This window comes from Eublepharis macularius, chromosome 18 (genome assembly GCF_028583425.1).
Source record: "Eublepharis macularius isolate TG4126 chromosome 18, MPM_Emac_v1.0, whole genome shotgun sequence".
Classification (NCBI taxonomy): Eukaryota; Metazoa; Chordata; class Lepidosauria; order Squamata; family Eublepharidae; genus Eublepharis; species Eublepharis macularius.
The window spans coordinates 8,110,197-8,137,625 of NC_072807.1; the positions used below are offsets into that span (position 1 = coordinate 8,110,197).

Genomic DNA, 27,429 nt, shown 5'->3' on the forward strand with positions numbered 1-27,429 from the left:
ATGTCCTCTTGATACTGTTTTAATCGTATCCCAGAGTATATTAGCCTTTATTTCTTCAGAGTTATTATCAGCTATAACTCTCTCTAAGATCTTTTCTATTTCTTTGGCTGCTTGGTGGTTATAAAGTAAGTGTTTCGGTAAGCACCATTGTTTGGGGCATTGTTTTTGTATTTCTGATGCTATTAATACATTGACCCAGGAATGGTCCGAAATTAAACATGGTCCAATTTGGGAGTCCACCGCTTGCTCAAGCAATGATTCAGAAATCAAAATAAAGTCAATTCTAGTATATGTGTTATGTCTTTGAGAATAATAAGTATAATCCTTTTCTCCTACATGTAGCTGCCTCCATATATCCATGAGATTATGTCTTTTTAAGATGGATTGCAGTTTTGTCTTCCTGTTCTTTTTAATAGAATTTTTTTCAAAATGTGTTCTGTCCCATTTATAATCCATTATATAATTTAGGTCCCCCCCCTATTATAAGATGACCTTCTTGAAATTTCTCCAGTTTTCCTAATGTTTCTTCTATAAAATTTAATTGTTGATTATTAGGAGCATAAATGGATGCGAAGGTATAGTTATGTTCTTGAATTGAACCTTTAACAAAAATGAATCTCCCTTTAGGATCTTTGAAAGTTTTTTTATGGTGAAATGAAAGATCCTTTGCAAATAGTATTGCAACACCCCTTGATTTTGAATTACCAGCTGCATAATATTGTGACTGGATCCAGTTTGCCTTTAATATATCTATATCATTATTTTTAGCATGAGTTTCCTGTAGAAAAATTACCTGAGATTTAGTTTTGGCCAACAAAGAAATAACTCTTCTTCGCTTTACAGGGTTTCCCAGACCTCTTACATTCAGAGTGGTTATTTTGAATTTAGAAGCCATGATTAGAGATATACAAGTCTGCCTGTCCTATAAAAATAAATTTCAATTTACAACAATAATATCAAACAGTAAAACAGCCTGCAAATTGGTACTTTGTTTTGATTTCACACTCTTAATTCACAAATCCTTATAGCTAAACCCCTATATCTTATCTATAATAATTTTTTTATTATTATTATTTTTTTAAATTTTTTTTTTAATTTTTTTATTTTTATTTTATATATAACTATATACACACACACATACACACCTATGTATATAACTATATATATCTATATACATATATATATACACTTATATTTCCTTTTGTTTGTTTGTTAGTTTGTTTATTTGTTTTAGGGAATTTTCCTTTATCAATTTCCTTATAAAATATAATTAACTTAGTAGATATATTAGCTTTGTAAAATTTCCTTATAGAATTGTTACCTCCTGTATTATACTACCCTGTACCACCCTTCCCTCCCTCCCCTTAATTGTTTAAATTTGCGTCTGTTATAAGCTTAAATCCTTAAGATCTCCTCTTCCCTCCCCTCCCTTTATCCCTAGAATATCAAATATCCTTATAAACACACTTATCTAATTAACACTTTAACAATCTAACGATCAATTTACCTATTGCCAATTATACAAGGCAAATTTTCCCCCCTCCCTTCCCCTCCCCTTTCCTACCCCTTAAAGTATTAACCAGAGTTATAATTAACCTTAAGCAACTTGAACACTTTTAACAAACTACTACCAAAACCAATAGCTTTGTAGAACTTACAAACTGGGTCGTTGTATTCACGCCACAGTTTTGGAAACTAAATTCCCAAGTGTAAAGTTCTAAATATGAGGAGCAGTGCTGAGACTCCTACCCCCCCCCCCAACCTCCCTTGTACAGTGCATAGCTTAAGAAACATAACCATCGTTGCTTAATAAGTTAGACCCGTTTATCTTCATTCTTCTATCAGGCGTTCCGTATCGGGATTTTACTCCCTTTTTGGGGAGAAAGCGAGTCTGTTGATTTTCTTTTTTGATTTAGCTTGCTTGTCTCCATGGGTTCTTCCACGCCGATTCTGTTCAGAAGCTCAGTTCCTGTGTTTAGATCCGTCGCGATGTGATGTTTACCATTCAGGATCACTAAGATTTTAATGTGATTTAACCATTTGTATCTTATATTTGCTCTTCTCAGGGCGTCTGTAATGGGTTTTAGTTCTGTCCGTATTTGTAGAACTTCCCTTGGCAAATCTGCATATATTTGCACTGGAGTGCCATTAAACAGTATCGATCCAGATATTTTAGCAGTCTCTATTATTTTCCTTTTTATATCTTGATCAGATATTTCTATGATGATGTCCCTTGGCAACGAGTTATTTCTGTGCTGCCTGGTTGTTCCAAGCCTATATGCTTTAGTAATGATGGGGATCATTCTTTCTTTTAGTTCCAGATGCTTAACAAGCCAATTTGTGAGTGTGGGAATTAAGTCTTCCTTTGGCAATAATGGATCATATTCCCCTCAGCTTCAAATGATGTTGCCTTGCTTGGATTTCCAAGTTTATAATTCTTTCTTGCTGATTACTGATGGTATCATGAATCTTTCCCATCTCTGTTTGTGTAATAGAGCTCATCTCCAAAGCTTTATCAGCTTTCAAATTCGTTGCTTGTAGATTCAATTTAATATCTGCCAATTGTGCCGTTAAAGGGGCAAGCATTTTAGACATGTGGTCCACTATGTCCGATTTTAGTTTATCTAGTTGTGGGTCTAAAACCACTTCAGTTATGCAAGTCGTTTCACTCACGATTGAGGGAGTTCCGTCCGCCATCTTTGTCCACTCCCTTGCTTCTTTCCCGCCTTGGAATCCTTTCTCTGGGGCTGAGAAAAGCGGCTGCAGGTTTTTAACAGCTCCCAGTTCGTTTTTCTTCTTTTTAGATGTTCGATTTTTCATAATATAACTATAAAGTTTCGGTTATGACGCTGGGTTTGGAGGAATGGGGGTGGGGGGGATCGGAGCTTCTTCAGCACGCGTCCATCCCTGCGCCCGCGACGCCACGCCCCCCCAGTATGAGGTTTTTTAAGTTGTGCATGTATCATTGGGCTGTTAATTAAGTGGTTTAACTGAAAATATTCAAACCATGGTAATTTGATGTTGGCTGATGACTCCAACTGGGATTTGGGTTTTAGAAAATTTTTGGAGGTAACATCCCATAGTCTTGTTAATTTTAGTGCTCTCCACAAAGGGAAAGATTCTTTAGAGTTGCCTGGGATGAACCATTTTTGTTGTAAAAAGGAAGATAGTGGAGAGACGTTGGGGGCTAATGATGTTCTTTTTATGTCCCATATTTGTAAGGTAGAATTTAAGAGTGGAAGCTTTTGGATTAGGTTTGGTCTCTCTTTAGGAGTATTCCAGATTAAATCTTCCATAGATACGGAAGTCAGAAAGGCTTGTTCAATCGCAATCCAATCTTTTGATTGGTCTGAATTAAGGTATGTGATAATATTCTTGGATGGCTTCATAATATCCAGTTAAGTCTGGCCAGCCGTATCCTCCAAGTTTAGATGGGTGAGATAAAATAGAAAAACTGAATCTGGGTTTTTTATTTCATAGAATCATAGAATCATAGAGTTGGAAGGGGCCATACAGACCATCTAGTCCAACCCCCTGCCCAGTGCAGGATCAGCCTAAAGCAGCCTAAACTCTTTCCGCAGGTGAAAGAGTTTATAGATGTCTGCCAGGATTTCAAATCCTTACTTGGGATATGTATAGGTAGATTTTGAAAAAGAAAAAGAAATTGTGGAAGCACAATAGATTTGATCAGATCAAATTTTTCAGACCATGAAAAGTATAGTTTGTTCCAGCTCTGAATTAATAAATTCAGTTTTGTTATCCAGTTTGTATAGTTGTGTTTGAAAAGGTCCTTAAGGTCTTCTGGGATTAAAATTACTAAGTAGCGCCAACCATTTGAAAGTAAATGAGGTTTTAATGGCCTTGCGGCAGGAGGCATTAATATAAATAGGGTATATTTCAGTTTTGGCTGCATTAATATTTAGGCCTGAAATAGTGGGGAAAAGCTGTAAAATATTGTTTAAAGCTTTGAGAGAGTCTAGAGGATTTGTTAAATAGATTGCCATGTCATCTGCGTATAGGCAGGTTTTATGGGGTTTTGTTCCTGTTTTGACACCCTGAATTCTGGGGTCAGCTCTAATAGCTTCTGCTAGTGGTTCTATGGGTAAGGCAAAAAGCAAGGGCGACAATGGGCAGCCTTGTCTAGTGCCTCTTGTGAGTGGGAAGTCTGATGAACTGTAGCCATTAATTCTGACTTGTGCCTTGGGATATTCATATAGTGCATCTATGGCTGTAAGAAAGCGGTCCCCAAACTCCATATATGTTAATATTGTTTTTAAAAATGGTATTTCTAAGCGATCAAATGCTTTTTCAATATCCACCGCCAATATTATAGATTCAGTCTTTGTATATTTACAGAAATTGATGATATTTATTGTTTTTTTAATATTGTCTGTGATGGTTCTGGAGGGGATGAAACCAGATTGATCTGTATTAATATATTGAGCTATTATTTTATTCAGTCTAGAGGCTAAAATGGACGTGAAGATCTTGGCATCTTGATGAAATGGGACGATGGGATGATAGGACTGGGGTTTGGTTGCATCTCTATCCTTTTTATGTATGACTATGATTCTGGACTCTAGCCATGATTTAGGTATTTTGCCTGATTGTAGGATCAAATTGCATGTGTTGGTTAATGGATTTATTATCTGTTCAGCAATTTTTTTGTAATATTCAGCTGGCAGGCCATCCCTTCCTGGTGTTTTGTTATTTTTGAGGTTTTTGATGGTTTCTAGTAGGGGTATGCAATTCGGTAATCAGATTACCGAAAAAACCTGAAACATACCTGTTTCGGTTTGTTTCGGTATTACCGAAACGTTTCATGATTACCGAAACGTTTCGGTATGTTTCAGTAATCGTTTCGGTATTTCGGCTTGTTTTGGTAATGCATTTCAATGGGGAAAAGCCTCCCCAGGCTTCCCTGAAGCCTGAGGGAGGCATTTTCCCACCGAACCAAGCTAAACTTGGTGGGGACCTTCCTCTAACTCCTCTCTAACATCTCCCCAAGTTTCAGACAGATTGGACTTTGGGGGGCCATGTTATGGCCCCCCAAACCAGGTCCCCCTATCCTTGACTAATAAGGGAAAGGTTTTCGCTTGCTGCTGCTAATCTCCTATTTTGTGCTTGCTGCTGCTGATCTTCATTATTTCCTATGGGGAAAAAATGAAGAGGCAGGCTTGTCTTGCCAGGGGTGGCATTTTGCATGCAAAATGCCCCCAACCCTCAAGGGCCCTTCTCCCACCTTTCCTCCCACCCCCCACCGAGGCTCAGCCTGCTCCCACTTGGGGGCCTCCCAAAGTAGGTGCTCCCCCCCCCCTTTCTCCACTATTTCCAGCTGGGAAATAACAGAGGTTTGTCTTGCCAGAGGTGGCAATTTGCATGCAAAATGCCCCCAATCCTCAGGGGCCCTTCTCCCACCATTCCTCCCACCCCCCACCGAGGCTCAGCCAGCTCCCACTTGGGGGGGCATTTCATGGCCTCCCAAAGTAGGTGCTCTCAGCCCCCAAAGTCCACCCCCTACAGCCCCACCCATACCCAATTCCCCCCCAGTTGCCACACACAGACCCAAATCCCCACATTAGCCCCTCACAGACCCCAACCCACCCCCAGTAGCCCCACACCCATAACCCCAGGAACAGGCTGGCCAGCCCTCCCCCTTTGTTCCCTATGCTGGGAACTTCTAAACACTGGTGGGCTCACTTCTGAGTGCCAGCTGGTCCCTGTGAAAGAGCACCTGAACCACAGACACCCTCCCTCAAATTCCCCCACCACCTACAGAGATGGCTGGCCAGCCAGCCCCATTGTTCCCTATGATGGGAACCAACTGCACAACAAAGAATAAAACACGAACAACACTTTAAGTTTTTTAAAAATTATTTTCTCACTTTCAAAGTACAAGTAGGCAAAGCATTATGACACATTACACCAGCAGTCCCCCACAAAGAAAAATAACACAACTCACTTAACATCAGAGAATCACAAAAGCACAATTCCTGTCAAAAACACTTTATTTCTTGAACAGCTTTAGGTTACACAGCCTAAAAGCTTTTTATTGGATGGGTTCACATACATTTCAAAAACATTTTACAACAATATACCCCTTTTCTTAATATATGTTATCCCACCCCCCTCCCCTTTTCCCTTGTTGACTCCCAACAGCACTCTGACCCCTTTTCCCCTACTAACTAACTCTGGTCTAAATTGCTTTTCCCCTATTGTTTAAGGCAAAGTTTTATCTTGTATTTCTAAATCTCTCAGTAGTTATCAAGAGACCACAGCTGATCTTTCTTAATTTATAAAATTGCTTTCAATATCTGTTAACCTTAGAAATGGATTTGGGATATAGATACTGTTCGAGCTTTTGTAAAACAAAACAGTCTAAACATCCTAAGTTTTTTAACAAACCCCTTCCCCTTCCCAAAGCTCTTCTTCTTTAAGAGCATTTTAACAAAATAAAGATATATTAAAATTCTTTGTAGTTCCAACCAAGATTCCCTCTAAGCTTTGCAGTGTTGTGAACTAAAAATCTACTTTGTGAGCCGAAACAAATAAAAGCCATTAGGTGAAATGGCCACAAAAATCAGAGTATACTTCTGTATAAAAATGGATATGTCCATGCTGATTACAAGGGGGTAGTTGTATTAGTCTGTTGAGTCAGTGCTTACTTCTTCAGCCTCCTTCTGCGCCAAGGCCAAGTTAAATGATGCTTTCACCATGGTGGTGGCTGAGGCGCTACCTCCTCTCCTCCACTCTCTGGGGCTGAGGGGATCCTAGCGATTTCAGGCTGCATGGGTCAGGCCAGACCCGATCTCTCAGCTCTGCTCTGTTCCCCAGCTAGAGAGCCAGCAGTGGCTGGAGGTGCTCTCTGGCACCACCCTGGGGGCCAAACCAGCCACAGCCAGGAAGGGAGGAGAGAAGTGGGATGAGGCTCCATCCCTGCTCCATCCCTATAGGGCCCACCTGCAGATGCTGGCTGAGTGGGAGGGCGGGGCCGCCTGAGGGTTAGTATCTGTGAGCTACATCTGAGAAGCTGTGAGCAGAGGAGTCAGAATCTGTGAGCGACTGCTCACGTGCTCACATTAGCGGGAACACTGGTTCCAACTTAATGAAACACAATTCAAAAGGAATCTTTTCCTTTTTTAAGCAACTTTCCCCCCATCCCCTGTGGGCCTCCACTAGGAAGCCTAACTCTCAGGAGAAAAAGAAAACAAAACAAAAAGACATAATAAAGGCACTTAAAAACATGGCCATTCCCTGGGAGATTTACTCAGAGGAGCAACAGCTAAGGAGCCCCCCTCCCCCCTAATGCAAACTCTACATTAGTAAGTATTTACATTGGTAATTCTTTACAACAGATCAAAGATATAACTAGAAGAGAAATACTCAGTGGGCTGCTTATGCAGAAAGGAAAAAGAAGTTAAATTGGAGATGCTTGTTTAATCGGAATCCTGCTCCATTTATTGTTTGTGTTGGAGCTCCTGGAAGGTCTGTCTCCCCTGGGGCTTCCCTTTGTTTCTTGCGTCTTCAAATTCAAATCAGCAAGGAGTTTCAGGCCCTCATCCAGGTTATTTGCTTGGAGTCATACTCCTTCATGCAGAACAATAAGTTTGCAAGGAAAGCCCCATCTGTACTAGATTTTAGTTTGAGCTAGGACTTCTGTGACGGGCTTCAGATCTTTTCTTTTTGTTAGGATTGCTGCTGGAAGATCTGGAAAGACCTGATTTTTTTCTTCTTCATACAGCAAAAAGCCCTTCAGATGTGCCTCTTTAAAGATCCTTTGCCTTGATCTAGAGTCTGTAATTATTATTATAATGTCCCTTCTTCTGGTGGGTTTTGGCGGGGGTGGGAGGCCTTTCCTATAAGCTTTTTCAATGAGGGGGGCAACCCCCTCCTCTAATTTAAGTACCGAGGCAAGCCAGGCAGAGATGAATGCAATCAAGTCAGCATTATTTTCAGCTGATTCTGGAAAGTTTCTAAGCCTGATGTTAGTTTGTTTTATAACACTTTCCAGGGAAGTGATTTCGTCCTGCATGAGCTTTTCATTTTTTTACAGGCTCTGTATTTCCTTCTGCAATGTGACACCAAGTTCCATGGCAGTGTCGGCTGTTTTAGTGGTTTCATTTAAAGCCTGCTGAAATTCTGCAAGTTGGGCTCCCACAAGCGTTTGCATTTTAACCAGCATATGGGATTCAAGCTCTTCTAAGCACTCTACAAGGTTGCTTTTTAAGAGGAGCTGATGCAGTAAGATCATTGCCAGTCAATATTTTAGTTTCTTCTCCAGGGCCGAGCCTAGCACTTTTCCACGGGGTTTCAGGGATGAAGAAGGTTCTTACTAACACGTTCTCAGTTTTGGTGTTCTTGTTTTTGCTTCCGGATGTTTTCCCCATGTTTTGATGATTTAGATCTGTGTATGAAACGTTGTTTTGAGTCTACATCAGAGAAGGGCTAGAGACTCAAAAGCTTGCATCCACCATCTTGGGTGGTGCTCCGCCCCCCCATAAAACAATATTTTAAATCATAAAATAAATAAAAAGACAATAATGTTTTATTTAATGTTTTATTTAATATTTACTTTAATAACAATCCAGATCAACACCATTTTTTAAAAATAATCCTCAGCCTATCAGTAAAAGTTGTGATGGGGGGCGGGATCTAATCCACTTGCAGTTCAGATCACTCATTTATGACCCAGGGACCCTGCTGATATGACCTGGTCACAAGGAATCCTCTCTTTCTCATTCTGTACAGCATTTAAGCAGGTCGAGTTGACCCCCTGCAGTGTTACTCAGGACACTGTCTGTGGCTGTGGCAGCAATCACTACCGGACAACCAACACCCCAGAATTCCTTTGCGAGCCCTGTAGCACCTGTCCCAATGGAACCATCTGGAAAGAATGTGAGTATGGCCAAGATGTGATCAACACACTTTCAACAGCTGCCTGGACATGCATATTCTCTGTGGTGGCTCCCAACTTGTGGAGTGGCCTGCCTGGGGAGGTCAGGAAAGTTCCCATTTTCCTGGCTTTCCACAAATTATGCAAAGCAGAATTATTCAGGAGAGCTTTTTTACATGAATGGTGGGGTTGTGCTGTGAGATAATGGCTGACAGAGATGTCTCGGACTATGGACTATACTAATTGGGTATGTCTGTTGATGTAGGTGAGTTCCTGCCTCTACATCATTTAATACATTTGGTCAAATTGTTTTTCTTCAGCATTGTTTCATCTCTGTACTGGAGATTTATGCTTGTTTTGAAGTTTCCTCTATTCTATACTCTGTTATCTCGCTTTGTTGAATGTCACAATCGTTTATCTTGTTGCCTCATACTGTGTAATCTTCCTTGAGTCTCAGTAAGAAAGGTGGACTATAAAATGAACGAACAAACCTCTGTTGCTCAATTTGGGAAGGCCTCCGTGGCAGGGGTGTCTTCAGCACAGTGTCTCCTGACACGATGTCTCTTCTTCATCTCTACTCACCTGGGATACTGTCTTTGTTGGTTTGTCGGCTTGTCTATGTTGTTTGTAGTCCGCCTTTCTCACTGAGACTCAAGGGGGATCGCGCAGCGTAAATCGGGTATGTCCATGGCTGGGAATAAGCAATGCAAGAGGGTACGGATTGCAGAAATTTGAAAAACAAGCAGAAATCAGAATACATGGCTACAAAAAATACTGAAACAAAACATAAGCATTTTGACACCACATGTTATATAACGTGGAAACTGTCCAGTGGGACCATACTTACAGCAACAACAACAGAAAAACAGTAGTAGAGACTACAGTCCCTATCCTTTATCCAAACCATCTCTCTGAGCTACTTTCTTACAGCACTGCCCTCCTACGTGTGTAAAAAAAAACCCCTCCTGAATAATTCAGTTTTGCACAGTTTGTAGAAAGCCAGAGAATGGGAGCTTTCCTGATCTTTTCAGGCAAGTTATTTCACAAGGTGGGGGCTACACAGAGAATGTGGATGTACAGGCAGCTGCTGATTTTGCCCATTTGCAGGGTGGTATCTGCAGAAGAACCTGTTCAGATGAGCAAAGCTGATGTGTCAGAGAAGGAGAGAGGCATACCTGCATATATGGGGGACCTAGGTCATGAGGGACTTGGTATGGGATAGCCAAAACCTTGAATTAACTGTTGAGTAGCCAATGGGGTGACTGCAGAATGGGAGAAATACCCATGCTCTGCCTAGCTCCAGATATTAATCGAGCTGCAGAGTTCTGCACCAATGTTAGTCTCCAAGCTGACTTTGAGGGGAGACCTATGTAAAGTGCATTACGGTAGACTAGTCTTAGTGGCTTAGTGGCTTGGATCCACATGGCTAGATCAGCCATGTCAAGGTAGGTGTCAACTTCTGTGCTAGAGATAACTCCTAGAAAAACATTTCATACACTTTAGCCCTATGAGGCTGGCCCACAGAATAATGGGTCCCGTTAAGATGTCATCCTGGGTGGGAATGTTGAACAGCTTTATGTCGCCAAGACCTGATTGGATGAGACAAGCAGCGAGCATGTGCTGGAAAATTTAGCAGAGTGAATAAAGCACAGCAGAATGATGCATCACAGAAACACGTATGTTTAACTTCTATGAAAAAGTTTACTTCTACAATAAAGGGAAAAGCGTTACATGGAAAAGAAAAACAACAGCCTAACTAAACTTCATCTTGTAGATTTGTGCTCATTGTCTCTTTTTCTCTCTACTGTATCATTTCATTCTGTAACTGATCCCTTGTGTACATGCAGGATAGCTTGATTACCCCCCAATATATCAATTAGCCAATGGTCAGTCTTAGGGTCACCTCATTTGGAATAAAACCTCCCCTTCTCTGGTGGGAAGAGTCTACTCTACACCTAATTGGCCCTGTGCTAAACTTGCTATCATTAAAGGCATCATGCATCTGACGAAGAGAGCTGTGGCTCTCGAAAGCTTATGCTACAGTAAAGTTGGTTAGTCTTAAAGGTGCTACTGGACTCTTTACTATTTTGCTTCTACAGACTAACACAGCTAACTCCTCTGGATCTCAGGACTTCGTGGTCACTGTGACCTTATCTATATGTTACAGTATTGTTCATTTTAAATGACACCTTTTCTTCTTCAAATTTGGCTGCTAGGATTAGCAAGACAAATCAAGGAGAACAGTGTGGGAGAGAGGAGGAGGAGGAAGAGGAGGCGGAGGAGGAGCTTTAACCCTTTCTCACCTTGTTGCCTTCTTGCTAGAAAAGGCTCCCCTAAGCTTCTGCTAGCCCAAATGTGAAAAACTACTGGATGTTTTCTCCAAGGAGGTAATTTCCCTCTCTCCCACACCACTCTCCTCATTGATAAAGCAATACCAGGGGCTGCATTGGCAAAAGAACAAAAATGTTGTTTAAAATGAACACAGAAGAATCCATAACATGAGTGTGAGAATTTGGATGGAGCTTTAAGCATCTGTGAGGTCATCTGTTCCACTTGGTGTTCTCTGTGGGGCAGGATGCTGCTTATCTTTACGTGGTACGATGTCGACTGTAGCTTTTCATGGGCAGGTTGCTCGTTGGTGAGGCTTAGACATACAGGAGCTTTTAGGTGCTGCAAGGGTGGGAATTTGGTCTCTCTTATGGATCTTGTTGGTTTCCTGAAGGCGCTCAGAGTTTCTCTTTGCCGTAGCTGGTAGAACGTTGACTTGTTTTGGTTGCTCCTTCCATAATTCATTGCAGAATATTTCCTTGCATGTGCCACTGTTCTTGAATTATTCCTTCTCCTGCAGTCATCTGTTTTCAACTCAATAACCAGAAACTGTTCTGCTCCAAGTCTATGGACAAATCCATTCTCTCCGTTCTCCCTTCTTTCCAGGTACCACTTCCAGTGACACAATCTGTAGGTGTTACACAGGATTTTTCCTCCGGAGCGATGAGAACAGCTGTTCCCCATGCACCAGGTAAGGAATTATATTCTCTAGGTGGAGCTGTGTTCATGCAGAGAGGGAGCCCTTCAGGACCTTATGGGTGGAACAATGTATTGCAAGAGGAACTCATAGTTTCTAGTATAAAGTTTTCCTTTTCAGTAAAGTACAGAGGTGGGAAGAATATTTATAGGGGACAACCAGCTTCTTGATCCCAGATTGATGAGTCTTTCTTAACTTACCAATTCTCTGTTGCAAGTGTGTCTCCTTTACAGCTAGTTTAAATAACTCACCCAGCTGTGTTCTGAAACCAGATGTAAGGGAGCAGCCTTGGGAGCATTTTCAGAAGAGAATCAAGAGGAATGAGAGGAGTTAATCACCTCTCCCTCCTGCCCTCTAATCCTCTTTGGAAAATGCTTCCCCATCTCAGCCTCCGCATTCAGGCTGTTGTTATTGTTATTTTTCATTCATCACCATCATTTATAGTCTGCCTTTCTCAATAGGACTCAAGGCAGATTACAAGTATGCTTTAAAAAAAAAAAACCTTTTCAGGCAAACAATCAGTGTATTACAAGGTAGGATAACAACACTTGAATCTAACAGCAAAGGTTCTTTGTAAGACAAAATAATGCAGTTGGGATGAGATTGTAGAACAGGGGGGAAAAACTGAACAATGCATGCAAATGTATCTGTTTAAGACAACAAGACAGTGTAGGAAAGTCATAACAACAACAATATTAATAATAACATTTGATTTTTATACTGCCCTTCAGGACAAATTAATGCCCACTCAGAGCGGTTTACAAAGTATGTTATTATTATCCCCACAACAATCACCCTATGAGGTGGGTGGGGCTGAGAGAGCTCTGAGAGAGCTGTGACTGACCCAAGGTCACCCAGCTGGCTTTAATCAGAGGAGTGAGGAGTCAAACCCAGCTCTCCAGATTAAATTACAGTCCTGCTGCTCTTAACCACTACACCAAACTGGCTCAATGCCTAATAAATGTGTTGGGATTTAGCAAGTGTTCTTCGTTCGGTCATGAAAGTGTTAAGCTGTTGTTATGTACTTAGAAAACTTATTTGCATAGGACCATTTAGCTGTTAGGTTTCCCCACAATAGAAAGGGGAGTCTTTATGCTTAATGAAGAAGATCTAGGATTCACTATTGGGCAATGTCAGTCCTGGGCAGGTAGATCCCTCAAGCCCATCTGTAGTGAACACACGATGGCTCCATAAGAAGTAGCTTTATTAGAATCCATACAGTTCAGGTCTGCACTCCATCGCGGAGTTTGAGTTTTGTCGCGCAAGCTTACACAAGTTCTGTGAGAATCAACTTAGTTATGACTATGAATCAGATAGACAACAACTTATTCCCAGCATTTGGGGTTAGTTGCTGAAGTTAGCATTTAGACACTTCAAGGTTACTTTTAGCCGAGACATATTTCTCTAAGATAAGGGAGAGGCCCATGCTTGGGTCTTTAATAACATCTGCACTACAGTTATGCAGGGGGAGAGAGAGAGTGCATATTAATTAATACACATTAATACAGTAGCATGACTTTAGCATAATGTCACCATTAGTAATAATATCAGTAACACAATCATGGCATGTATGTAGACAGACAGACATGACAGGCAACCAGCTTATTGGAGGTGGTGGCAGCAATTAGCTAGAAACACACACTGACGTTTTATTGCTCTTTGTTCAGTCAGTCTGCTAAAGTCTCTAAATGTGTCCAGTTACTCTCTCTTACCAGCAAGGCTAGTAAGCTAGCTAAGTATTCTTTATTTTCCTACCAATGTAACCTTTTTTACCCTGATACGTAGTATAGTATTTTTCTAGAGCTAAGCACGGGAGTGTGTTCTTATGTCCATTGCGCAATTCTGCACTCTGCTAATTAATATTAATATAATGCCACCTCCTGAGATGAACCATGACACCCCACTGCCTATTTCCTCCCACAAAAAAAGGCATCTGGCACAATTTGGTTTTGCACAATTTGCAGATCAATAGCAGCACAGGGGCCTTCGTCGTGGCCTCAGGTAGACTGTTCTGCAATACAGGAGCCCTTGCAGAGAATGCGTGTGAATGGGCAATTGCCAGTTTTGCCTGTTTGAAGGGTGGCACTTTCAGAAGCCTTTGCTCAGATGAGCAGAACTGTTGCGGGGAACAAAGCAGGAAGAGGCAGTCCTGCTGGTATGGAGATCCAAGGCCTATAAGGGCATTATAGGTGATAGCTAGCCCGTTGACCTGAACCCAGTATCTGACCGGTAGGACACGGAGTATTGGCAGAAAGGGAGTGATAAGCAGATTCCACCTGGCACCCGATAGTGGGTGGGCCACTGCATTCTGTACCATCTGTCTTTTCTGAGTTGTTTTCCAGAGCAGCCCCATATAGAGTGCATTGAAGTAGTCTAGCCTTGAAGAAACAGTAGCATGGACCCACATGATCAGAATCTAGGTTCTCTGTAAAACAAGTTTGGGGATATGTTTTTGCCGAAATAATGTATATTATTTCTGCCTTATGACCCAACTCATTCAAAACCCGAATGCATAGTTTGGCCCTTACTAAACAATTAGGTGGTGAAATGGGATAAGAAACTGCATTGGTAGTTTTGCTTCCTGCACAACCCAAAGCTGCTTTTCCATCTTTCAGCTGCCAAGGGGGAGAGTGTGAGAAAGAGTGTCCTGGAAGTGTAGAGACACCTCCCCGAGAACCCTCAGGTGAGTTAAGGCATCAGCTGTCTATTATCTGATTTTTAAAGAAAATTATTTATTTACATCATTTATAGTCCACCTTTTTCACTGAGACTCGAGGTAGGTGACACAGTATGAGTCAGTACAATCAATATCAAACACATTTCAATATACATGTAATTTTGCAAGATTTAACGGAAAAGAAAGAAAATAAAGATTTAAAGATTTAACAATGTTGGAACAGAGCATAAGCAAATCCCATGACTGATATATTAAATAGTAGTGAAGTCTATGGTTTAAAAAAGAGTCCAGTAGCACCTTTAAGACTAATCAGCTTTATTATAGCACTAGCAACAAAGCCATTGTGAGAAAGAATACAGCGGCTCTAGAAAGAGGAGAGCAGGGAGGCAGGCATTGCCACCTACTCCGCTACTGATCCCGACTGGGTAAAGGGGGGGGGTAGGCATTGCCAACTACTCCATGCCTGATCCCGGCCAGGTGAAAGGGGTGGCCATTGCTCAGTGCCTTCACCCAGCCGGGTGAAGGTGGGGTGGGAATTGCTGCCTTCTATGATCCTGATCCTGGCCGGGTGAACGCGGGGGTGGGCATTGCCACCTGCTTTGCTCCTGATTCCAGCCGGGTGAAGGCAGGGAATGGGCATTGCCACCTCTCTGTGCCTGATCCTTGTCAGGTGAAGCCAGAGGTGGGTATTGCCTCCTGCTCCGCTCCTGATCCTGGCCAGGTGAGGGCAGGGGACAGGCAATGACATGTGCTCCATTCCTGATCCTGGCTGGGTGAAGGCGGGGTGAGGGCATTGCCACCTGGTCCACTCTTGATCCTGGTCAGGTGAAGGCGGGGGTGGGGGGTGGGCATTACCACCTGCTCTGCTCCAGATCCTGGTTGGGTGATGGCGGGGGGTGGGCATTGCCACCTGCTGTGCTCATGATCCCTGCCAGGTGAAGGCCAGGAGCAGCATTGCCACCTGCTCTGTGCCTGATCCTGGTTGGGTGAAGGTGGATGGCAGGCCATGCCACCTGGTCCGCTCCGATGCCTGCCATGTGAAGGTGTGGGCCAGGCATTACCACCTGTTCTGCTCCTGATCCTGGCTGGGTAAAGGGGGAAGTGGGCATTGCCATCTGCTCCCCCTGATGCCAGCCGGTTGAAGGCAGGGGGCCGGCATTGCCTCCTGCTCCGACCCGGATCCTGGCTGAGTGAAGGCGGGGGATGGGCGTTGCAACCTGCTCTGCCCCTGATCCTGGCTGGGTGAGGGTGGGGAGTGGGCATTGTCACCTGCTCTACTCCTGATCCCAGCCTGGGTTTTCTGCCACAGCAACTTCCTCTGGTGGTGCACCAGGATAGGAAGTGAGTCATCTAGAACATGCTTACTCTTTTATATAGTAAGATAAGCTTTCAAGGTGCATCTGATGAAGAGAGCTGTGGTTCTCGAAAGCTTATGCTAAAATAAAGTTGGTTGGTCTTAAAGGTGCTACTGGACTCTTTACTACTTTGCGACTACAGAATAACATGGCTAACTCCTCTGGATCACTGTTTAAAGTAATAGTAGTGAAATCTGTGGTCCCTCCTTGTCCCTTTACTGATGGATCTCCTGAGGCCACTTCCTTACAACACAGCCCTTCCATCTGAGCAAAAAGTGCTCTTGAACAATTCTGTTTTGTATCCAAATCCAAATCTGACCTTTAATGGCATAATAGCATAAAAATAGGCTAGTACAAATCACAGGATTGTTACGGTAAAAGGATAAAAAGTTATACAGATAAAATTTAGTTATAGCATTGGAACATCACTATGTCTGATCGTGACGAATCTTAATGACACATTGAAGAAACAAAGCAAACTTCTCGGTTGTACCAAAAAAGACGTCATTCAAGATATATTGGGCTTCAGTGTAATCAGACAGACCTATCTTATTTCCAAGAACAGGGTCATTTAAAATGAATGTTTGTATAAAATGGATAATAAAAGAGAATACGTGGGACTGTTTCAATAGATTTTAACTTACATGGACAAAGTCTTGCAGAATAGGCTGCCTTTTGGAACTGCTGTATAAGAAGTGTAAATAGTGAGTCTGAGGATAGGCCAATGGTGCAGAGCTGTTTCTCAGTGCAGGTTTTGTATCGTTTATGGAAGGCCAGGAGAGTGGGAGCTTTCTGAACCTCCTCAGGTGGACCATTCCATAAAGTGGGGGCCAATACCAAGAATGTCCATGTACGGGCATATGTTGAGTATGCCCACGTGCAGGGTGGCACCTGCAGAAGGCCCTGTTCAGATGAGCGAAGTTGCCATGGTGGAATAAAGGGAGAGAGGTGATGCCGTAGATCGGACTACTCACAGATTTTTTGTGATGGTACTCTCCAGTACTGAGTACTGGTTTTAGAGAACGTTGTATACCAGACAGACAAAGAGAGGATGGACCCCCGAGAACAGTCTAATGGGGATCTGCAAAGGGTGGGGGGAATTGGTGGCAATCACTACAACCTTATATATAGTACTGGCACTTTTTTTCCTTTACCTCAAAAAGCTTTGGGACTACTTAACCATGACAGTCCATGTGGTGTAGTTTTGAGAGCGTTGGGCTAGTTCTCCCTCCCCACTTGTCCTGAAATTTGCTGAGTGACTTTGGCCCAGTCATTCTGTCACAGCCTAACCTGCCTCCTGGGGTCATTGTGAGAATAAAAGGGAAGAAGTGAGGAGGGCCATGTAAGTTGCCCTGAGCTACTTGAAGGAAGGGCAGGATGAAAACACAGTCAATGGAGACGACCCGTATGAGGCAGGCGTCTTCGGTTGCTCTGGCTCCCATCCCACCTGTCCTCAGATACTCCAGTACCGCTTCCAATGTACTACTTTTTAAAATTATTACTATTTAGGGAATTCACAATACAAACAGTCAAAATCTATAACAGTATAATATATTTTTTTCAAGGGTGGTGTTAATGCTAAGCACTGTAAATATCAGTTCTGTGGATATGACTACTATATTACACTGATGTCCAGTATTAAATTGGCAGCACATCATCTCTTCTGTATAATGCTACAGTGGTTGACAGCTGACTCCCCAAAATTCAGCCTGCTTGATAGGCTTTAATGCTTTTAATTTCATCATTTTCATGATATCGGGAGCCCTGCTGAGCCATTCTGTTTTGTTCGGGCCATGTATTATATTATATTATATTATATTATATTATATTATATTATATTATATTATATTATATTATATTATATTATATTATATTATATTATATTATATTATATTATATTATATTATATTATATTATATTATATTATATTATATTATTATTATATAATATAATAATAATAACATTCAATTTAGGACAACTTAATAATTCAGGACAACTTAACACCCACTCAGAGCAGTTTACAAAGTGTGTTATTATTATCCTCACGACAATCATCCTGTGAGGTGAGTGGGGCTGAGAGAGCTCTGAAAGAGCTATGACTGATCCAAGGTCACCCAGCTGGCTTCAAGCGGAAGAGTGGGGAATCAAACCCAGTTCTCTAGATTAGAGTCCTGCCACTCTTAACCACTACACCAAACTGGCTCTCCAATGTTACATTTGGAACTTCATAGGTCTCAGAGTGAATGTTGGTACTGCTCTCGAGAGAATGTGGATTTTCTTTCTGCATATGGTGGCTCAGTAGCAGGACGCAACATTTTTGAAAAATGGTCTTAGAAGTTGTATTGGCAGCACTGAGAACCAGATTATCTTTTAGAACTGAACTCTTTCTACTGAGTTACATGAAAAGTAGGCCTATGCAAAAGGTATTGTGAAACATCTGTACAGTTGCAAAGTTCACTCTCCCAACATGCTACTTTTAAAACAGGTGATACAGACCTGACACCCATCCTCAGCTCCGTGGTCGTCGTCTTAGCAGCTGGAGTTCTGTTGCTGGCAGCACGGTGGATTTCCAAGCAGCCTTTGCCGAAGAAACTGATCTCTGCGTTCAGTGCAGGCAGTGAGTTGTCAGCCTTTGTAGTTTGGTGAGATGGGATGAAAAACTCTGCTTTTATACTGGTCTCCTAGATAGATTAGTGCCCCACTTGGAACGGTGAACAAGGTCAGTTTTATTATTATACAGCTGGGGTTGCAAGGAGTGACTTCCCCAAGGCCACCTGCTGAGGTGGGCTGCACTAAGTCACTGTTCTGGAACTGTTTTTTTTATTATAACAGATACTGTTGTTTTTATTGTGATTTTAATATGTATTGAAATTGTTGTAACCTGCCCTGAGCCTGTTTGCAGGGAGGGTGGGCTAGAAGTTTAACAAATGAATGATGAAAAGGAATGAACGAACGAACGCATGGCTATAGAGGGATTCTCACCAGCAGAGTGCTTGATTCGAAGCACAACCACTTTATCTCTAGGCTACAGCAGTATTGGCAACCCAGTTCACAGCCTCACTTTTACAGGCCACAACTTCCCACCTGCTGCATGGAGAATAGCTGTCCCTTTTTGTGCAACTAGAAGTCAGGAGAGAATAAAGGAAAACACTGGAGGGGAACTGCAGTGGATCAAAGGACTCAGATAAGGATGGGGAGAAGGAAAGAGGGTCATGAAGAAGAAGGCTGGCTGCTCTCATGTGCATTCTTGTTTGGGGTTGCCTGTTAGGAACAGGAAAACCTCCCAGGAACCAAACCAATCGCTGTCTACGCATATATCTCAATTCGTCCATATCATTAAAGTGCTAAAATGCTCAAAGTGAACAATGGTGGGAACCATGCAAATTTCATATATACAATCTATAAATACTATAAATATGTCAATAAATAATGCAACAATATAAATACATGCAACAAGCAGCAATACAATATTTCTCCATCAGACACAATACAGAAGTCTTCCAGATCAACTGGTAAGTATGAAACAATACAATAATTAAACCGCCACTTGGAACTTCAATAAATATAGAGTCCAGAGACTGTAGGTAAGCATTGAAAATGTATTTTGAAGGCTTTCCTGCAATAACATTAAGAAGGCTACACTTTACACTTAAAGCATAATGAATGCTTGCTTACTTACAGTCTCTGGACTCTATATTTATTGAGATCCCAATACATATAAACACATTAAAGAATCTTTTCATCTGTTTTTTATTGTCACTTGTGTCTTAATTGCTAAATTAACTGTGTAATTCTAAGAACCAGGAGCCCCTTGGCGCAGAGTGGTAAGCTGCAGTACTGCAGCCCAAGCTCTGCTCACGACCTGAGTTCAATCCTGGCGGAAACCGGGTTCAGGTAGCTGGCTCAAGGTTGACTCATCCTTCCATCCTTCCAAAGTCGGAAAAATGAGTACCCAGTTTCCTGGAGGTAAAGCGTAGAGGACTGGGGAAGGCAATGGCAAACCACCCCGTAAAAAGTTTGCCAAGAAAAATCATGATGCGACGTCTCCCCATGGGTCAGTAATGACTTGGTGCTTGCACAGGGGACTACCTTTACCTTTTTTTAATTCTAAAAATATTTTCCTGGGAGGAAGCGTCATTGACTAGTTGTGCTTAGGATTGCTCTCTACTCAGCTTCCTGCACTTCTGCTTGATTTCCTTCCACACTTTGATACCACTGAGCAGTTCTATTTGCTCTGGTTGTGATGGCCTCCTTTGAGTGTTCCTTTTTCCATCTCTGTTAATGGGAATTTTACTTCCTCCTCTTCTCCTTTGCACAATAACACTTCAAGGATCTTATGACTTCTTCCTTTTTTTTTCTCTTTCAACCCTTTTGCCTTCAGGTTATTAATAAACTTCTGTGCTGATGGCCTTCTTCTCCTCTGGGTTCATTCTCCTTTTTTAATGACTGGAGGTCTCCTCATTGTCTGAACCTATTCAGAGCTCAGCTCCTTCTTTTGCACTACTTCCTGCCCTGACTCCTCCTGACCTCTCCCTTTCTTGTCAGCAGCTTCTGAAAACATACTGCTTCCTTTTAACTTCTTGATCTCTGCCTCTTCTCTTTTCTCCCTTTCATCTTTCCAAATGGTCATTCCCCTTTTTAAGCTGTAAGCCCGAGGGGCAGGATTTGTTCTTTTTAACCTAACCATTGTGCTGCATCTTATTAAACAAAGCAACATCATAAATAGTTCTGTATAACCTTGAGTAAGCTGGTATTTCTCAAATAAAAATTGTCTTACTTGACAAGGCAAGAGAGCAAGAGTCCAGTAGCACCTATAAGACTAACAAAATTTGTGGTAGGTTACTGGACTCTTGCTCTCTTCTACTGCTACAGACAGATTAACACGGCTACCCATCTTGATCTACCGACAAGGCAAAGATTTCAGATTCTGATGCTTTAATATTTTTATTAATTTTCCAGAAAATCAAAGCAGGGGAGGGATGGGAATAGAAAGAGGTGGTAGGAAGGGGGAAAGAAACGTACAATATACTATATAGTCTGCTTACAACATTGCTCTACACATCATTTCATACTACAAATAGATAGACTGTGATAGTTGAAACAAAATACATTAAAGCCTTTATATCCTTAATACACTCAAATCTTTATGCTTATTTTTAATCCAATCATAAAATAAAGTCCAGGGCCCAGCAAAGTCCTCTTCCATTTGTCCTTTCAATATTGAAGTCAGCTTGTCCATTTCTGCACTCTCCATTATCTTCACCACTAGATCTTCTTGTGTAGATATTATTTGGCGTTTCCAATAGTATGCTAATAAAATTCTAGCCACCATTTCTACATGTATTATAAAATATTTCTGGTCCTTATTAAATTCATCTGGAATGCAGTTCAATAAAAACAACTCTGGTTTAAAAGGTATCGGTACCTGTAGAATTGTTTGAAGTAGTATGTGCACCATTACCCAAAACTTACGTATTTCTTTACAAGTCCATCACATGTCATAGAATGTTCCTGTATGTTCCCCACATTTCCAACAACTATTTGACATATTTTTGTACATTTTAGCTGATCTATCTGGTGTTAAATACCATCTATAAAACATCTTATAAAAATTCTCTTTAAAAGTAACTGTTTTGGTTATTTTAATATTCACTTTCCACAATTTAGTCCATTGTCCCAAATCAGTATATGTCCTATGTTTTGTGTCCATTTAGTCATACAATCTTTTCCCACCTCATTTTTCATTTTCATTCAAAATACATACTTTTTAAAAATCAACTTTTCATCAGAGGTACATAACAAGTTTTCAAAAATAGTTTGTTCTAGGTAAAAACCACCCAATTTTTTATCTTTAAGGTATCTAGATTCAGTCTAAGCTCTTGACCACCAATCTAAATTAATGCCTTGTCTCAGCAATTCCTCCTTCGTTTTTAAAGCTCCTTTATCATCCAACAGTTCTTTGTATCTAAGAATTTTATTTGCTAAAAATAAGTTTGGTTGTGAAAAGGCTTAAAGGACATGACTTAAAGTTAGGCTGGCATGCTTTTGTATGGTATGGAAAAGTAACTGGACATAAATATTTTAAAAATCATTTGATAAGAAAATCTCTCATAACAGTATGGGAAAGAACTGTACTAGTATACTCTAAAACGCCAGTCTAAACCCATTGATTTCAATAGGCTTAGCCTGGAGTGACTCTGCTTAGGATTGAACTGATAATTTCAGTAAGAAAGTCAGACCATACATAAAATAAAATAAAATAAAATAAAATAAAATAAAATAAAATAAAATAAAATAAAATAAAATAAAATAAAATAACGATCCCATCTTCTGAATCAGTAAAACAGTATTTTATCTTGGTTTGAGAATAACTTTGTGATTGATGTGTAAGAGCTGAAGCAGGTTCTCACTTATTTGTAGAACCTCACTTTGCCCTGCCTTTCCCTCCTGCAGCTGTCAAAAAGACAGTGCATCTTGGATTTGGTTTCGTTTTCCTGGCCATGTCGGACGCTCCTTTCCGCAGGTCCGGGAGGAAACGGCCGAGCAGCCTGACCGGGTGGTTGACCCGCGAGGGTTAACCCCCAGGACTCCCAGTGAGGGAGTCAGGGTCTGGGGCGCCGCGGGAAGAACCCTCTGGAAGCAATGCAGGGGGTAAATTGCCCGTTTGCTCCAACGGAGGCTGGCAGACTTGCGCAGCGCCTCACGTGCTGCTGGGCCATGGAGAACGGCAATAAGCAGATTTAAGATGGAAACCTGTAAGTAAGCGAATCCCTTCTGACTTCTAAGTGTATGCAAAGGATTGGTGGGAGTTGAAGCTAAGAAGAAGCGGATTTCTTCCCCTTCACAGAGTTTCAGAACTTAGTTGGCGCCCCCCCCCCCCCTAAGATGGCGACGAGAAAGCAGAGCCCAGCAATAAGTAAATCGGTGATGGCGACGTTACAGGGGAACAGGGAAACCCTGGAAGAGATGGTGAGGAGAGCAGTCTTCGATGCTGTGCAGCCCTTTGTGGCGAAATTAAATGAAATGGGGCAAAAGGTTGATTCAGTGGAAAGCGAAGTGAAAACCATTAAAGAAACAGCGACCGGAGCAGAGCAGTCTGCGCACGAGAACGCAGTACTCATGAAAGCAGCAAGTAAGGAAGTGAAGCTTTTGGAGAATCAAATAATAGGATTGCAAGTGGACCGTGCCCAAATGGTACTGCGTCTTCAGAATGTAAAAGAGGAGCAAGGTGAAAATCTGAAAGATCTGGTGTCTGGACTTTTGGCGTCATTCGCAAAGGCAACTAAAGAAGAGTTAAAAAGCGACATCCTGGAGGTCCGGCGGACGTCTTCAAAGTATGTAATGAAGCGTCAGCTGCCTCGCGAGATTATTATTGACTTTTCATCTAAGAAGACTCGGGACACCATTTTATATAATTCGTACAATGTGGACTTGGATTATTTGGGCAATAAGGTTAAAATATTGAAGGATGTTCCATTTTTGGCTCGTAAAAGAAGATTCAAGTATAAAGGACTTGTGGCTTCCTTGAGGAAATGTGATGTAAAATATAAATGGTTGTTTCCAGAAGGTGTTTGGTTTGGATATAAGGATCAAACTTACAAGATTACATCAGAAGCGCAGCTGACAGACTTTTTGCTCAACCATCAGGAGTTTCAGCAGGAAGAAAGTTCAAAATCTGAAGAGGAAAGTGGGGGGGGAAGAGAGAGCGGGCGCAGCTGCTTCAGCCGCGCAGAGAGAGCTGAGACTGAGACGCAGGGGGGGGGGAAGAAAGTCTGATCCTGAATATAGTTTGTATTATATAAAATCTACCAATCTGATAGCATATTAGAAAGTTAACTTTTAAGAAAAATTACAGCATGAAGGAAATACAAGACATGTAGTGTAGTGTTTGTTGTTTATGTGTTGCCCTTTCCCTTTTCCCACTCCCCCCTTCCCTTTTTTTCCCCTCTCTTCCCCTTTATATTTTTGTAGTTCTTTGTAGTTTTTTATGTTAGATATTAAAAATAAAAAATTTTTCAAAAAAAAAAAGACAGTGCATCTTTTCCATCATAAAATGCCCGTCAGTGGCCTCCCGCTCTGTTTTGCCGGTTTTAATCAACCCCAGCCCCTTTATTTTTCATAGAAGTTCCGGTGATTGTACATGATGAGCAGCACTCAGTCTTTGATTTTCGAGTAGAATCCACTCTCTCATCCAAACCAAACAACATGCTCTATAATATGTTTTCCAATCCGGTAGAGCGAAGCCGGCATTTTCTTTCAGGTCCTGCAGTGCCTTCAGCTTAATTCTTGGCTTTTCCCCTTGCCAGATAAATTTTGATACTGATTTATTTAACTCTTCAAAAAAGGATTGATTGATACAAATAGGAATGGTCTGGTATAGAAAAATAATGTGCGGCAATATATTCATTTTAATAACAGCAATCCTTCCCATCAACGATAAGTGAAGGCCTCCCCATCTCTCTAAATCTTTCTTGATCTCTTGGAGCAATTTCACGTAATTATCTTTCATCAAGGAACTACACTTTGATGTTAGACACACTCCCAGATATTTTAATCTCTTTTCTAGTTGGAATCCTGTCAAGTTAATTAATTCCGTTTTTTGGGCTGATGTCATATTTTTTGTTATAACTTTTGTCTTCTGACAATTAACTTTCATTCCAGCGATAGATCCATATTCTTTGATATAGTGCATTAATTGTTCTATTGAGTCCATGGGGTCCTCTAAGATAAATAATAAATTGTCAGCAAATGTTTGCAGCTTATACTTATGTCCTCTAACTGATGCTCCTTTGATTGTAGAGTCTTTTCTAACAGCTCTTGCCAGTACTTCCAACGTTAAAATAAATATCAACAGCGAGAGAGGACAACCCTGTCTTGTCCCTTTTTCTATCCAGATCGTGTCTGTCAAATCATCATTAATAACTATTTTTGCCTTTTGCTTCTTATATATAGCTTCAATCGCTTTTATAAAGCCCATTCCAAAGTCCATTTCTTTCATCTGCTCAATAAAAAAAATGCCAACTAACATCATCAAAGGCTTTTTCATCATCCACGAACACCATAGCCATAGGTTTTTCAGGATGTACTTCATAGTATTCTAATAGATTTGAACAGTTCTAATGTTATTTCTCAATTGTCTTTTAGGGAGAAATCCTGCTTGATCTTGATGTATTATATCTAACAATACTTTTTTCAGTCTTGTGGCTAGCATTGTGGCAAATATTTTATAGTCGCAGTTGAGCAGAGAGAGAGGTCGATAATTTTTAATTTCTTTTGGATTTCAGATTCTGATGGCTCCATTTTTTAATTTTTTAATTTTTTTACATTGAGCTGAAAATGCAGGTTTTTCTCATGCAATGCAGACTCAAGTATGGCTGTGCCTGCGGCTGTTTATAAATATTCAAGCTGAACAGGGGGCAATGTTTGCAGGGCTGGTTCCAGGTTTTGGGGGGCCCTGGGCAGAGAGTACTCAAAGGCCCCCCTGCGCCCACTTCTAGGCTCCCTTTCTTGCCCTCCCACCCACTTGCCCCCACCTACTTGTGTGTCCTTTGCCTACTTGCAAGCTTTCGCACCACCTGCAGTCACAGCTGCCTGTACTGCCTGGATGCCCTTTCCCCAATGGTGCTGGGTGCTGAGTGCAGCTAGGAGTGCCACTGCCATGAACACCAGGAATAATAATAACAACTGTGTTTATATACCATTCTTCTAGACAGATAAGTGTCCTACTCAGAGCAGTGAACAAAGGCAGTGTTATAATCCCCAGCTGGGGAGCTAGGCCTGAGAGGAGTGGTTTAACCGAGACCACCTGCTAAGCTCTTGGCAGTAGTGGGATTTGAACCAGCAGACTGCTGATTCACAACCCAACCACTTAACCACTACAGCAGCTGTTGCTTTGTTCACCACCCTGATGCCCTTCTCCAGCAGCACTAAGCAGAATCTGTAGGGGGGAGCAGAGGCAACAAAGCACTCACAAGCAAAGAGTAGAAGGGTTTGAGTTCAGGCATCGGTGGAGATTTGTGAGTAGGGAGTCAGAAGCCGTGGACTGCACCAGAAGCGACAGGCCCTAGCAGGTGCCAAACCTCCACATGTGCTGACACTGGCCCTGGGCTCTTGGATAGACTGTGCTGGTCTAGGCAGCCACAGCTGCTATCCCACCCCCTACAGCCAGCAGCAAAAACCGGTTGGCTCCATTCCAACTCCAAACTGGTTTGTGTGTGTGGTCTCCGTGTAAGATTACTAGGGATGCTGCCCCTTGGCTGGCAATCCCTGGAGCAATGGGAGGTGGAAGGCACTTCTCATTTTTGATGTCACTCATGATGTCATGAGTGACATCATGATGCTCTGTGAATTTCAGAATTTCTTTAACTTCATAGAATGTCATGATGTGTATGAAGCAGGAAGTGACTTCCCTGTGATGTATTTCCCTCCCATTTTCCTCTGGCCATTCCACTGAGCGAGGGCAGGGGACGAGATGTTCTCGTGCCATTACTGGATAAGTGGCAAAGGTAGTGCATAGTATCCATTGGGTGGAAATTTACCACCATCAGTGGCTAGTGAAGCAACAGTCTCTGTTGAAGAAATATTGTTAGCTATGTAAGCAAAAAAGAGAGAAAAAGTCATCTCATCTTTCTGTTCTTTCCCCCCCTCAGCACCTCAACAGCAGCAGCCGACAGGTGGCCCTCCGGTAAGGTTTTGCAGTCCTTTTGCTTTAGCCAAAACAACGTGTAGCATATATGCTCCTTTAGCGTATAACAAATGGCCTTTTTCTAACATGTTATATGTTTTGGATGATCAATTTATTCTGAGTCTGGAAGTTTTTTTTTTTTAACTTATTTTATGTGTAAGCATGTTAGGGACATTTTTTCCTTCAAAAACTGTGTGTTAAAACTCCTTGTTATAAGTGCAAATTCTTTGGGGAGATGAGATTTGTGCAATCCTATGAAGAGTTACTCCAGTCTAAGTCCATTGACTTCAATGAGTTTAGACTGGAGTAACTCTGCATAGGATTGTCCTGTCTTAGGGCTGCCCGGTCTCTCTCTATGCGAGGAGATGCAACGCTCTCCATCTGGTATGCAAGGGAAGAGATGGCAACTTAAGCTGTATTCAGAGAGATCTTTGAGAGCAGAGCTGTGATGTGCAGGTGAACTCCACCACTCCAGTTAGCCTTTTGGGTGGTCCCAAACTGGGACAACAGGCATTTGACTGTGATCAAGCAGCCGATCCAACTGTAAATCTCTCTCTCTCTTTCTATTCAGTTACCACAATCTGTGGACCAAATGACAGGTATCCCTAAGGAACCAAACCAGGAAGAAATGTTGTTGCCACCTGCAGCCATAGTAGTGTCACCAACTACACAAGGACTACCAGATTGTATACAATCTGCAGGAGAGACTCGTATCCCAGACTGTGAGTGCAAAATCCCTTTTATTTATTTATTTAACCCCTGCCCTCCCCTCAATTTGAACGCTAAATACTGCTT

At 41.7% G+C, this 27,429-nt stretch overlaps 1 protein-coding gene across 2 annotated transcripts in view; it reads left to right on the forward strand.

Annotated features, from left to right (window-relative positions):
- Nucleotides 1-27,429, forward strand: part of LOC129345538 (tumor necrosis factor receptor superfamily member 1A-like) — a 59,588-nt gene that overhangs the window by 27,557 nt on the left and 4,602 nt on the right. For both annotated transcript variants that reach the window (XM_055002736.1, XM_055002737.1), the window contains exons 4-9: nt 8,749-8,895; nt 11,828-11,912; nt 14,534-14,601; nt 18,436-18,567; nt 26,600-26,634; nt 27,206-27,356. In XM_055002736.1, the coding sequence (XP_054858711.1) occupies nt 8,749-8,895; nt 11,828-11,912; nt 14,534-14,601; nt 18,436-18,567; nt 26,600-26,634; nt 27,206-27,356 (618 nt within the window). The remainder of the gene's footprint in view (nt 1-8,748; nt 8,896-11,827; nt 11,913-14,533; nt 14,602-18,435; nt 18,568-26,599; nt 26,635-27,205; nt 27,357-27,429) is intronic.